The 14,730-nt window shown below is 40.6% G+C and overlaps 1 protein-coding gene across 1 annotated transcript in view; it reads right to left on the minus strand.

Annotated features, from left to right (window-relative positions):
* The window catches only part of DNAJC1 (DnaJ heat shock protein family (Hsp40) member C1), a 264,938-nt gene that overhangs the window by 25,583 nt on the left and 224,625 nt on the right, over positions 1-14,730 (minus strand). The window contains exon 9 of the mRNA XM_043968912.1: positions 12,780-12,899. Within this exon, the coding sequence (XP_043824847.1) occupies positions 12,780-12,899 (120 nt within the window). The remainder of the gene's footprint in view (positions 1-12,779; positions 12,900-14,730) is intronic.

Raw genomic sequence — 14,730 nt, forward strand, 5'->3', positions numbered from 1 at the left:
GACTTCTCAAAGGATCAGTTCTTTCAGGCTCCCTCTTCTTAGTTTAGTCTTCAGCCTAAGGAGACAATTCTAAAGGCAACAAGAAAGCATTAATGTCATACATCAAGAACTCTTGATGGTTGAATGGCTCCATCTCTCTGCTAGACATAGCTAAAGGTGTTAAGAAAATAATAGGAAAGGAGGAAAATGGAGTAAAAGCCTGTTATAAACTACAAGAAAAGGGTTATACTTAGAATACTAAGAATGATACTTTTATAATATAACTCCTTCAGGAGGGGCAGCTAGGTGGCGCAGTGGATAAAGCACTGGCCTTGGATTCAGGAGGACCTGAGTTCAGATCCAGCCTCAGACACTTGACACTTAACTAGCTGTGTGACCCTGGGCAAGTCACTTAACCCTCCTTGCCCTGACCCCCCCCCCAAATATATATATAAAACCCCTTCAACATCCCATTCTATATGATAGATTATAGTATGAATTAAAGCAGGCTACATATGTATTCAGTGGCTTACAGGATGAATTTTAATTGAATACTAAAAGCCCATGATGTGTGAGTCTTAGTCATAAAGACATGATGGATCTCAGAATCTCATCATGAGAGAGTTGGCAACCAGGTGAACTGGGTAGGGAAAACTATGGAATTGTAATATACTAATCAAATATAGGCTACAAATGCATTAATCAAATATAGTTTACTTCAGCTGTGCTTTTAACACTCAAATATTTTATTTGCAAGAGAACATAAATTACTTGAAGAAGAATATCCTATTTGATCATATTTGTTGAGAAAACTGGAACCTAGTTTGGCAGAAATTAGGTTTGGACCAAAGTCTTATACCTTATATCTAATAAGCTAAAAATGAATCTTGGACATGAATAGTAAAATTTGTATCATAAAAAAATTAGGTGTTTTTCATAATTACAGTTAAGGGGATAATTTCTAACAAAAGAAGGTATAGAAAGAATCACAAAAGATAAAATTACTTCGAATGCACAAAACAAAAGCTTTTGCACAAATAAAATGAATGTAATTAGGAGAAGGAAAGTGATCAATTAGAGGAAAAAATGCATTAAATATATGTGTTGAAGGTCTGATATCCAAGTTATCTAGAGGACTAATGGAAATAAAAAAATATCAAAAGCTTTTCCACGATGGATACATAGTAGTAGTTAAGGGAATAACATGTATAAGCAGCTCTCCGAAAAATCACAAGCTATGAAAAGTATAGAAATGATTGCTTAGAGCAATCATAATGTGATTTAGAATCACTAAGTGAAATAGGCACAAGGGATAGGGATGGATCTCTGATTTCATTGGTAGGGGAAACTCCCAGAGAAGGAAACTCCCTTCACCAATGCAGATCAGCATCTTTCCTGCAGTTTATAGTGCTAGAGTCACTGAGAGCACTAATAGGTTAAACCAGACAGCTTGGTGGCACCAGGTCTGGAGTCAGAAAGACCTGAATTTAAATCTGGCCTCAGATAGCAAGTAGCTGTGTGACCCTGGGCAAGTCACTTCACCTCCTGTTTGTCTCAGTTTCCTCATCTGTAAGATGGGGATAATAATAGCATTCACCTCCCAGGGTTGTGAGGATCAAATGAGATAATATTTGTAGAGATATTATTGTTGTTGTTGTTATTAATATTATTATATCTCTTGCTTAGCATCACAGCCAGGATATGCAGAACCTGAACCCAGGTCTTCCTGGCTCCAAAGTCAGCTCTCTATCTACTACAACATACTATTTATTTAATGGAAATAAAAAATAACTCTAACCCATTATACCCAGCAAATTGGCAAAGATGATAAAAGATGAATAGAGTAGAAAGACAGTAAGACTAACACACTATTGTGTATTGGTGAATTAGTCCAACCATTCTTGGAAGCAATGTGGGACTATGGGGGGAAAAAAAAAAGATTGACCCAGAAATCACCCAAGGAATACAAGAATAAAAAGAAAGGTCCCAGGGCAGCTAGGTGGCGCAGTGGATAAGCACCGGCCCTGGATTCAGGAGTACCTGAGTTCAAATCCAGCCTCAGACACTTAACACTTACTAGCTGTGTGACCCTGGGCAAGTCACTTAACCCCAACTGCCTCACTAAAAAAAGAAAAGAAAGGTCCCATTTATACTAAATGGATAGTGATAGTTTTCTGAAGCAGCAGAGAACTGAAAACAAAACAAATCATGGATTTAGGGAATGGCTAAACAAACTGTGACATATGGATATAACGGAACGTTCCTGCATTGTGAGCATATGGTGAATATAGAAAAGCATTCAAAGATATATACAGACTAAAGCAAAGTGAAGGAAGCAACAGGAAAAAATACCCAGTGACTACAGTGGAAAGAACAAAACAACAAAATAATTGAAACTTAATGCTATGAAGTGCTACGAAGCTTAGCCCCAAAGAGGCGATATGATAGTCACACAGGTTATCCCCACTGACAGAGGAGGAGACTCAGAGAAATTAAACAATTTGCCCAGTGTCACACAGCTAATAAATACCAATGAGGCAGAATTTGAACCCAGGTCTTCCAGACTCTAGGCTCATTATTGTAGAGCAGGAGTACTTGACCTTTGGCAGTCTGGTGACACTCATGGACCTTTTCTCTGAAGATACTTTTAAGTGCTCAAGTAAAATAAGCAAGACACCAATTATTTTGAAATAAAGTTATATTAATTAAAAAAACAAACCAACAAGATCATGGATCCAAGATTAAGAATTCCAGCCCTTGAGATCATGTGCAACTATCCCAGGACAATTTCAAGTGGCAGTTTGCCTTCAGGGGGTGATGTTTGCTGAATGGAAGAAAACGCTCTTCTCAGGAAGTGACTATGACTCTTGAAGGGATATTCAGTTTCAACACAGTTCATGGTTCCCACCTACGGGAAGATAGGAAGCTCTTCTTTCAACATCATTATATCCAGAACATGTCGGACTAAACTACTCTCCTGAGGGCCATTTTGATGTAGAGACTTCACATGTGTCTCTGACACTGGAAGTTGTTAGTCACCCTGCAGGACAGCTTGGAGAAGGAGTCTTTCTTTTGAGAAGTGGAAAAGGAGGCTTTTCAGAGAGCAACCTGGGCAGGAAGGGGAGAAAGGTGCTGGTTCTTTCAGTTCTAGTTCTCCTTTTATCTGCCTCAGTTCTCTTGGCTCTTCTAGGTGCTGGAGCTGGTTCAGTTATTGCTAATTCAACACCCAGATGTGAGTATGGATTGATTCCCCTATGTCTTCTAGGGGAAAAATAATTATTTTCCTCTTAGCTTAGCTAGAAAGAAAGAAACTGGGCAGCTAGATGGCACACTGGATAGAGCACTGGCCCTGGATTCAGGAGTACCTGAGTTCGAATCCGGCCTCAGACACTTAACACTTACTAGCTGTGTGACCCTGGGCAAGTCACTTAACCCCAATTGCCTCACAAAAAAAGAAAAAAAGAAACTAAGAAAATAAAAACCAAAACCAAAACCAAAATTGGAATGGGCAAGTTTACAGAACACGATTTGCTGATTCAAACAACTACAATCTAGCCGTGTATGAGATTACTTGGCACAATACTTCTAACCCTCAACTCTTTTGTTCCTTGCTTTAGGCTTCTATCGATGGTTAGCTGTTCAACTGAGATGCTCAGGTTTCTAGTCCAAGATAGAGTCGCACTGACAGTGTTTCCAGGTCTTGTGGGAGATAATCTCTTCCAGGCTCCGCTCCCTTGTTTTGCCTGCTTCAGAGCATGGACTCCCAGCAGAGCTCCCCACCCCCATCCCACCCCCTGGAGTCTTGGAGATTTTTCTTGGTTCCCTGGATCTCTCTCGGACTGGATGAGACACCCTGACTTCTTCTACTACCCGGCATCTCTTCCCTTCCATTTCAGACCAGCCAATACCTTTGTTCAGCCTGAGAGTTAATGTGGATCATACTCAGTAATTTGGGTTGATTATATCCTCTAGGGGGCTAGACTTCTTCACCCTTTAGTATTTCAGCTTAAGCTTCCCCAGGAGCCAAATGACCACCGGTACATCTCAGTGAAATCTTCCCAAAGACCAATGGACTTCAAATGACAGGTATCATGACACCCTAATAGCCCTCATGCGTTGAATTAGCTCCATCTGATGGCCAGAAACAGAATCCCTAACTCTTTGTTTCCAAGCCCTCAATCATCAGAAGACTTCTTCAAACCCAAGCGAGTTACTTAAGCTTAATAAAAGATATACCCTTCGACCAGGGATTCTAGGGATAGATTTCACAAGGTCCATGAGCTTGGATGGGGGAAAAAGTTACATCTTCGTTTTCTCTAACCTTTAATGGAAATTTCATGTTTTCTTCAATTACTTAAAAATATTATTCTGAGAAGGATCCAGAGGCTCCACCAGATTCCAAAAGGGGCCCATGACCCCCCCCCCCATCTCCACATATTAAGAATCCTTGCTTTAGACCAATACAATGGTGTCCCTAGGTTCTCCTTGATGACTCATCACTTAGGCACCTTCAGTTTGGTTTTAAATCGACCATTAAGAATTGTTTCATGTCATAAATATACAGCTTCTGATATCCTTTTTGAGATTCACTCATTTAACAAACACTAAGTACTTACTATGGCCTAGGTACTGTGCTAGGCACTTGGTATATAAAGATAAAATAGTGCCTGCCTTCAGGGAGTTCACATTCTATTAGAGGAGAACAACTTGAACACAGATAAATAAATGCAAAATATATACAAAGTATATATTTTGAGGGGAAGGGCACTAGTCAGGAAAACAAGTTCAAATCTTTCTGCAGATAATTACTACCTGTGTGAGCCTGGGCAAGGGGTGGGGAAAAGGAGGTTCATCAGGAAAGGCTGAGGAGGAGCTGAGCTGCAAAGCAAAACAGAGGTCAGGAGATCGTGAACTCCAAGCAGAGGGAAAAGCTTGTACAAGAGCATGGAAACAGGAGATGTAGCATAATGCATGGGAAACAGTAAGGTGCTCAGCTTGATTGGGCCGTGTAGCCAGAAAGCATAAGGAATGATTAATTAGACTGGGATTAGCTGGTACAAAGCTTTATAGGTCAGGAGTTTGAGAGGAGCCACTGGAAAAAAGGAACCCCTGAAACTTCTCAAGAAGAGTCACGGCACAGCCTTTAGCATTTGTGTAGTGAATGGCATGGGGAGAGAGGAGAGAACAGTCAGGAGGCTCTTTCAAAAGTGCAGGAGAAGGGGCAGCTAGATGGTGCAGTGGATAGAGCACTGGCCTTGGAGTCAGGAGTACCTGAGTTCAAATCCGGCCTCAGACACTTAACACTTACTAGCTGTGTGACCCTGGGCAAGTCACTTAACCCCAATTGCCTCACTTAAAAAAAAAAAAAAAACGTGCAGGAGAGGGGCAGCTGGGTGGTACAGTGGATGGAGCGCCGGCCCTGGATTCGGGAGGACCTGAGTTCAGGTCCGGCCTCAGACACTTGACAATTGCTAGCTGTGTGACCCTGGGCAGTCACTTAACCCCGGTTGCCTCACCCAAAAAAAAAAAAAGTGCAGGAGAGAGGAGAGGAGGAGCTTTTCAAGGGTGGTGGCCCTGTGAGTGGAGAGAGGCAGATGGAGGGGAAGAAACATTGTGGGCAAGACTTGGGAATCAACTCGCTATGGAAGTGAAGGAGAGGGAAGAGTTAGGGATGGTTCTGAGGTTGCAAACCTGAAAGCCGGGCAGGATGATGATATCCTCACCAGAACACATGGCATGCAAGACTCCTGTGAGACATCCAGTAGGAAAGAGCCACTAGGTAGTTGGTGATGTGCAATTACAGCTCAGCAGAGAGACTGTGTAGATCTGGGAGTCACGTGCCCAGAGATGATAGTGGAACCCATGGGAGATGATGTGATCACCAAGAGACAAATTCTGTTTGATCTCGAAGGTATTAAAGCCATTAAATAATATACTAAGGTCAGGGGCAGCTAGGTGGCGCAGTGGATAGAGCACCGGCCCTGGAGTCAGGAGTACCTGAGTTCAAATCCGGCCTCAGACACTTAACACTTACTAGCTGTGTGACCCTGGGCAAGTCACTTAACCCCAATTGCCTCACTAAAATATATATATATATATATATATATATATATATATATATACACACACACACACACACACTAAGGTCCCATCTAGTGCCTGATAACATATACCACTGAAGTATAACAAGAGACCCTAAATAGTCTCCCTATACCCAAAGTATCACCATCACTGATCTACTAAGTTTCCCCAAATCTTCAAAATAGTTACTTTTATTGGGTTAGCACCTGAAGGCCTGCTGAAATGCAAATATATTATTCAGCAATTATGCTACCATGGGTAAAGCCAGAAGGAAATATGCTCATTGAATATTGAACAGTCCAGTTTAGCCAAAAAAAATATGTCATTATCATTAACATTTCATTTTGGATTAATGTTATCACATTAACTGGACACACAGCAAGGTTCTGAGACAATGGGATACAAAGTAAGTTTTGATCATCCTAAGAGTTTTTTGTTTGTTTTTTAAGTGAGGCAATTGGGGTTAAGTGACTTGTCCAGGGTCACACAGCTAGTGTTAAGTGTCTGAGGCCAGATTTGAACTCAGGTACTCCTGACTCCAGGGCCAGTGCTTTATCCACTGTGCCACCTAGCTGCCCGCTAAGAGGTTGTTTTTTGAGGGGTCAATAGGAAGGGGCCCTATATGAGGAGTGGCGAGCCATAGTGGAGAAACAAGCCTAAGCAAACTAGAACAACATGGTGGGAAGGTGCGTAGGTCTAGAGGATAAAGGGAAAATTTCTGAAAACTTTCTCTGCTTCATAATTTTTAATTTCCTTTTCTTCTCCTTTCAAATTTGCCCAAGTCTCTCCAATCCTTAAAAGTAAAAAGGAACAAAAAACCCCTTTACTAGATCCTGCCATCTCAAGCTGTCATCTCTTCTCAGCCAGACTTTGAAAGACTTGCCTCCAGTTACTGCCTCCACTTCCTCTCTTCTGACTCTTGAACCCTTTGCAATCTGGCTAATTGACTCAGCTCATCTCAATCTGCTCTCTTTGATGTCAGCAGCATTCTCTTATTGCCAGATAGGATTCTTCTCAACCTCTCTGCTGTGTTTGACACTAGTGACCACCCTCTCCTGGATATTCCTTTTCTGGGTTTTTGTGATACTCCTCTCTTCTGGTTCACCTCTCCCTTCTCTGACCCTTCTTTCTTGGTAGTTTTTAATATATCTCATCACCCACAACATAATCCCTTAACTGTGGGTATCACCCAAGGTTCTTTCTGGAGCCCTCTTCTTTTTTCCCTTTGTAGTCTCTCTGTCTCTCCCTCTGAGCTTTGGGTCCATATTGTCAACTGCCTATTGGCACGTCCTGGAGATATTATAAACTCAACATTTATTTTTTTTTTTTGGTGAGGCAGTTGGGGTTAAGTGACTTGCCCAGGGTCATACAGCTAGTAAGTGTCAAGGGTCTGAGGCTGGATTTGAACTCAGGTCCTCCTGAGTCCAGGACCAGTGCTTTACCCACTGTGCCACCTAGCTGCCCCCTCTGTTTAGCTTTTAAAGCCTATACAACCTGACCCCAATCTACCATTCATGCCTGAAATGCATTCTCTTCTTACCTCCACTTCCTAGCTTAGATACCATGTTCTGCACGGAGCTTTTTTTGATACCCTCAACTCTTATTGTGTGCCTTCCCATAATACCTTATGTTTAATTTCTGTGTGTGTGTGTGTGTGTGTGTGTATACACACACACACATATATGCACACAAATATATGCCTTTATTAAATTCATATTTTTGCTGTCTACATTTTTAATATATACTTGCTTTTTCTCAGTGAGAATGTAATCTCACTGTGAATGGGGACAGTTTCATTGTTTGTACTTGTATTCCCAGTAACTACCATAGTGCCTGATACACAGTAGGTGCTTAACTTGTTGACCAACTGGTTATAGCTACGGTTCTGCCCCCCCCCCCAAAGGTCCATCTCTGTCTCTGACATCCAATGAAACTTGTTTTTAAGGGGGTGATACAAGTATGCATTTTCAAGACCAATAAAACTTAGACTTCCCAAATGAATCTCTTCTCACCAGTTGAAGCTACACAGTCCAAAGGAAATTAATCATTTTATCATCTTTCCTTTGACATATGGGGCAGCTTATCTGACTGCACACCTCTTACCTCACACTGTGGCCCCATGCTAATTAGAAAATTTGGCCTATTGTTTTGCTGCCTACCTGGACCCTTTTCCAAGCAGGTGACAAATCCCCTATCAGTCTGTTATCGCAACCAAAATGCAAGAGATTAGTAGTCACCAAGGGAAGCAGAATCAGTTTACATCCTCTCAGGCAAGTGAATGATATGACTTCCCAAGTAGGAAATCTGAGATCTCCCTGCCTTTAATTTGGAAAACCTGCAGTTAATAATCACATTAAAGTCTGTTTTGCATGCCAGACAGTTTTTGTTTCCTCTGTTGTTTTTACAATTTTAAGCACCCTTTGTGGTTACCAAAATTATTTGCTGAAAGGCATAAATTAACATTTTAAGCATTTTATCCAGACTAAGGTAGGTCTTGTCTGGTCACATTACATTATCAGGTTAGGTATATCAGAGCTAAAAGATACTTATGCTTTGTCTTAATTAAAAAAAAGGAAAGCTAATGACATTACTTGTATTCATCTGGGTTAGAATTTAGCAATCTAACTCAATGTTAATTTGACAGTAATACACTTAAAACCTCCTTCCTAATTGAGGATTAAAATGGGTTTTTCACAATAAATCCACTGACAATCCAAATCACCGAATCACTAAATCACTGACAATCCAAATGTAGAATTTATGATTTTTTTTAAAAGGTCAATTGTTTCTCTAAGCATTCAAGGATAGGAACGAGAACGAAGCCTGCAGCTACAACTTCAGCAAGGAAAATGGGTCAAAGAACAGATGTGCAGAGGCTGACAGGGAGCACCGTCCAGGTAAGAAGGTCAGCGGCTAGGAGTTGTGATTACAGTAAAGCGAACCTGGCTTCCTTTTCATAATCAAAAGCCTGATGAAAACAAATCTAATTAATAACACAAGCAAAGAGATGAAAATGGTTTCTCTTGTTGTCGTCGTTCAAGTCATTCCAGTTTTCATTTAAAATGCCAGTCCCATTTTGACTGGAATCACTGAGATTTAAAAGTCACACACCAAACCCCTAGTTTTCCTTTGCGTCTTTATGTGGCTGACGTATGCATGAAGATGCAGAAGCTTGAGCTATGACTCTATTTTGGCCTGAGTAAGCTAAATTTTCCTCGTGCTATTAGAATGGGTTGTGCTGTTCTCCCCTATGAAAAAAGTGTTACCAGAGCAAAGCTATATGTAGTACATATATGACAAAGAAAGTCCCAGAGGTAATCTGGGGTGTCATAAACATTCAGGACCATCAATTATACTACCTTAAAAATGTTTGCTATGTTCTAGGTGCTATAAAAACTAATTTAAAAATGTCAAACTGTCCTAGTTGATTCCTTCCCTGAGAGAAAGGAAAAAGCAGCTGCTATAGCCACCAAGTTTGGTTTCTTTGGGAACTGTTGGAATCATTAAGCTGGACCAAGGATGATCAACATCACGTGATGACTGTAGATAGGAAGAGACAGGCAGCTCTACAGGGCTGCCCCAGTACACGTATTTACCCCACTAGGCTCTGACATAATAACTCAGCCATTCCAAATGGTATCAGGTACATTTCATGCATCTACATATTCTCATTATCTTGTTCTGATCCACCTTGTTCCTCTATACTTTGCTCTCGAACAAAGGAGAGAGCCTTTTTGCTTCTGGTGAGATTTTTGGAAAGTCACCCTCTAAGTCACCACTCCATATTCAAATCATTTCATATCAGTTTAAATGCCACAGTGTAGTGTTGGTGGAGAAGGTAAAAGAGAGTCAGGATTCAGAATTGAGAAAGGGGGCTGGAGATCTCTGAATTTATCAACTCTCGTTTTGCAGAGAAGGGAATCAGCATTTACTAAGCGCCTCCTATGTGTCAGGCACTGTGTTAAGTGCTTTACAAGCATTATCTTACTCAATTCTCACAACGACCCTGGAAGGTATGTGCTATTATTATCCCCATTTTACAGTGAGGGAATTGAGGGAAACAGAGGTGAAGTGACTTGTCCAGGGTCACATAGCCAGCAGGTGTCTGAGGTTGGAGCTGAACTCTGGTCTTCCTGACTCACTAGGTCCAGAGCTCTGTGCATTGTGATGCCCTCGAGCTGTCCTCTGGGAAACAAAGGAAATAAAGCCCTTTGACTTCAAATCCAGCTCTCCTTCAACCACATTGCAGGGCTCATCACTTGGTTTCATCAGGCAGCTGGGGGCACCATGGTGCACAGAGCACTGGACTTGGAGTCACCAAGACCAGAGTTCATATCCAGCCTCAGATACTTAGTATCTATGTGACTGCGGGCAAATCACATAACCTCTCTGTGCCTCTGTTTTCTCATCTATAAAATGGGGATAATTATTGCATCCCCCCCAGTTGTTGTAAGGGTCAAATGAGTTAATATTTGTACAGTTTTCCCTTCTACATTGTGATTTTCCCCATTGTGGTTTCGATATATTATGAGTCGGCATAAGAAATTAAATGAGAATTTTGTGGAAACTGTAGACAACACGTAAAGGCCAACAGGTGACACAGAACAAGTTTAGAAACGCAGAAATGCATAAAATATATGTATAGTCCTGTATAATATCAACCCAAATTTTACAATAAGGTACTGTGAACACCCTGTAAAAGAAAAAAATTCAGACTTCTCTGGTGGGGGTTGGGGGGCAAAAACTTTTACATGTATTTTCCAGATCATAGGGGCACTGTACCCTTCACCCCAACAATGTAGAAGGAATAACTGTAAAGCCCTTAGTCCAATGCCTGGCACACAGTAGGTGCCACATAAATGTTTATTCCCTTCTCCACCCCATCAAAGTCAAAATGAAAGATTTTCTACCCTTGGAAACCAACGCTTTGAGAAAAGTGCCACAGCTTTGTAGCCTTTTCAAAAAACCAGTAACTTTTAGCAAACACTAGGCTCCCAAAGAAAACATAAGCCACCCGAGTAACTTCCAGAGTGAAAGTTTCCATGAAAAAGCCTTCTATTCCTTCTAATTTTCTTTTGGAGTTTTTGATTAGGTATTTATCCAGAAATGACTTTATCTTAAGATGGACAAACAGTGCATTTTGGAAAAGGAACAGACCATTTTCCTCCTGTGGCAGTGCCAGAAGTAGAGAGGGTCTTCTTTTGAATCATCATCCTTTAGTTTGATTCATGACAATTGTGCTTTCTCAGAAAATGACACATCCTAAAAATGTTACCACAGCATAGATCCTGTTATGTTTTCAAACCTTTGTCTTTCAACATAACATAATATGCAACTCAAGACTAATATAGTCTCTTTAGTTCTTTATGAGGAGCAGTTATAACTTTTAAAATGACACAAATAGTATATATTAAGACAGAATTGTAAAATTTAATGCTAGAAGAGGTCCCCTCTTTGTACAGAGGAAAAACTCAATGTCCAGGGAGGTTAATGACTTGCTCACAGTCATACAGGAACCAAGGAGCTGAAACAGGCTCTAAGCCCAAGCCTCTAGGCCTCTGACTCCCCCCAGTATAATTCCCCCCCCCCCATAACCTGGTTCTCCAAACATCTAGTTTCATTTCTATCCTTCAAAATGGAAAAAAGCTTCCGCTGGTTTCCAAAAGCAAAATGTGGACATTTACCAGGAAAATGACTTCTAAATGTATGTGATTAATTGGACAAATGTACCACGAGATGGGTTTGTTTTTTTTTTGCCAGGTTTTTCCTTGAGTTTTAAATCAAGACCCAAGACAAATACTATGAAAGCTGGAAAGTATAACAAAGCAGAGTGTAAAGAGGCCTGCACTGGGAGTCAGAAGACCAGGGCTTCACATCCAGGCTCCCTTGGCTACCAGCTGAATAACCTGGAGCAAATTCAGTTCTTTGACCCTAAGCTATAAAAATGAGGAAAGCAGATAATGAACTCCAAGGTGCCCACCTTCTGTAAAGCTTTGCCTTCCCTAACCCCTCCAGGTCTATAACACTAGTTATCTATGGACTATGGCTACTCAAAACTATTGTCAAATATAAGGTTTTGTTTTTTAAATGTAAAAAACTCCCTCCTTTCCCGGTTTTCTAGGAAGATAACAAAAAGGGTTTTAGCACAAACTTTTTGGTATAACCAATCAGGTTATTATAGTTATTATTCTTTGCCTGATTGTATAACTTGGTAAATTAAAAGGTATTAACTTTGTACAAATTTGCCTTTCGTATCATTAAAAAAGTTTTAACTTTAATTAATGCAAACCACCTGTAAGAGATACCGATAGCAATCTGTGCCTCTCTGTGTATAGGTAAATACACATATGTATGTGTATCTATATTTACAATCCAGTTGAAATATAATTATATTTCACTGGAATGTTCTCTCACAGTTAGAAAGGGTCACTATAAACACCCAAACTATCATAATTTTCCTGTGATGACGTTACAGTAGCTCAGCTTTCCAAGCCTGGAAGCCCCCATCCAGCTGATCAGTTACAGCTGTTAATTGTGGAGCAGGGGATGAGCAGACATCTGCTTTTTGCTGAGTTAGTTAATGGTTCACTTCCAGGTCCTAAAAGGATCCCAGCCTTCCTCCACACACAATGTCGGACCCCATATACGTCTGCCTTCTACACAGGCTGTCTTGTTCTGGTTTGTCACTCTCCATACAATGCAAATCTGAGTGAACTCACATCTGTCACTGATCGACCCAATTCGTGAGCAATCTTTTCCCATCGACCTGGGGTCCCCCCAGGGAACTTAACCATACTTCTTGTCAGCTGGCTGAGGTCCTCTTCTGTCCATTCAGGTGCCTGTAAAACATGAAAAAAAAAAAAGAATAATGGGAAATTGGAAAAACTGCTTGTCAAAACGTTTCATCAAGAATGTTACTAAATCACACACCACAATGCTTTTTGCAAAATGCACTACATTTTAAAAACGGTTCTAACAGCTTATGGGGATTTCCCATTTTAGTAAGTCGAGCTCAGAAGAAACAACTGTTTGTGGCACACAAGAAACAAGACATCTCACACAGCACAGGTCACTTCTCTACATAAAGTAAATCAAACTTCATTTTTAAAGAGAAGCAGGAACCACTCTCATGTCAAGTCTGCACATCATTGGTGTTCAGTAAGCCTTGTGTATGCTCATGTATGCAAATGGTGTTGTAACTAAATGTGTCTGGAGCATCGGCAGCATAATATAGATGAAAGGGATAGCGGCATAGAGTCAGAAGACCTAGAGTTCAGGCATGGGTAACTGTAATCGGGGACAAGTGACAATTTCTCTGCACCTTAGTTTCATTATCTGTAATTTGGGGTAAAAATTCATCCACTCTCTACCACGTAGGGTTGTTGTGAGAAAAGCACCTTATAAACTGTAATCCACCACAAAGATATCAGGAGTTATTATTAGTTCAAAGAAAGCAAAGAGGATTTAAGAGTATGAATGAAACACGATTCACTTTGTAGTGTTTGGAATCAGAACTGAGGCAAAGTCTATGTCGGAAAAGCAGGATGTTTTTTGTTCATGAGTTACTAAAGTACAGTCTACATTTTCAAAACATGATTGATCAAGTACATCCAAACTAACCAGTGGGTCATTTTGATATTTGGGGATGCCACTGCAACTAGGGATCTGCCAGGTTAACCTGCTTAAGACTCAAATTCTTAATTACACAAAGGTTGCAGTTTATTTTTGAACACACCATGGCTTTTGAAAACTAAATCAAACATTTTAACCATCATCAGAAAACCAGAAAATAAACAGGCTCCCAAAGTAAAAAATGTGAATTAAAACCAAACACTTCCCCTATCACTATCAACAATTAAATCAGAAACTGTGATCGGTAGCTCATAGCTAATAATTACAGGACAATAATTTGCACTCTCTTGCTACATTAAATGATCATTCTCCCAGAGGCAGCAGCCAACCCCACATTAAAAAAAAAACCAAACCCAACAAGAAACCAACCAATAAAAGTTGCAAGTAAAGGGAATATTTAAAACTAACCTTATTTCTCTTTAATTTTTATTTTTAAAGGAACCTTTGAGGCAAATCCATCTTCTAATCACCATTTCCGATAATGAACAGGCATCCATCAAGCAGTGTGCATTACAGATCCGGGAGCAGAGAACAACAGTCAGAGGTGAGTGACCCCAGGGACCATCTCCGCAGCTCCAGCAAAGCTTCTCCCTGACACTAATCCTCCCTGTCATTCTCCTACTGTGCTCTAACCACACTGACATCCGCCTGCCGCACTGCGAGCTTAACGGGCCCTTCCTGACTTTTTACTGTCTCCCCCAATCAATGGTCCAAGCGTGCTCTTTTCACCAAGTCCAAATGGCAGCTTCACTCATAATCAACGTGCAAGGCCCCAGTAAAAGGGCTTTCCGAAAGGCTCTCCCATTTGCATTCATTTGCAAAGCAAACTACTTTTATTCACTTTGTTCTGCTATCAAGAATGTTCCCTGAAGCAGATAAATTGGCATAAATACAACCTGCCACTTAAGAGTCAGTAAATAATAGCCAATAGCAGGGAGGATTTTATCAATCATTCTATTTTGTCTCCACTAAATGCAGAAAGCCTCAAACATATTCATCTGTATAGTGCACTACAATGCACCCAGAAATTCACTAATA

The sequence above is a fragment of the Dromiciops gliroides genome, chromosome 5 (genome assembly GCF_019393635.1).
Source record: "Dromiciops gliroides isolate mDroGli1 chromosome 5, mDroGli1.pri, whole genome shotgun sequence".
In the NCBI taxonomy this organism is placed as follows: Eukaryota; Metazoa; Chordata; class Mammalia; order Microbiotheria; family Microbiotheriidae; genus Dromiciops; species Dromiciops gliroides.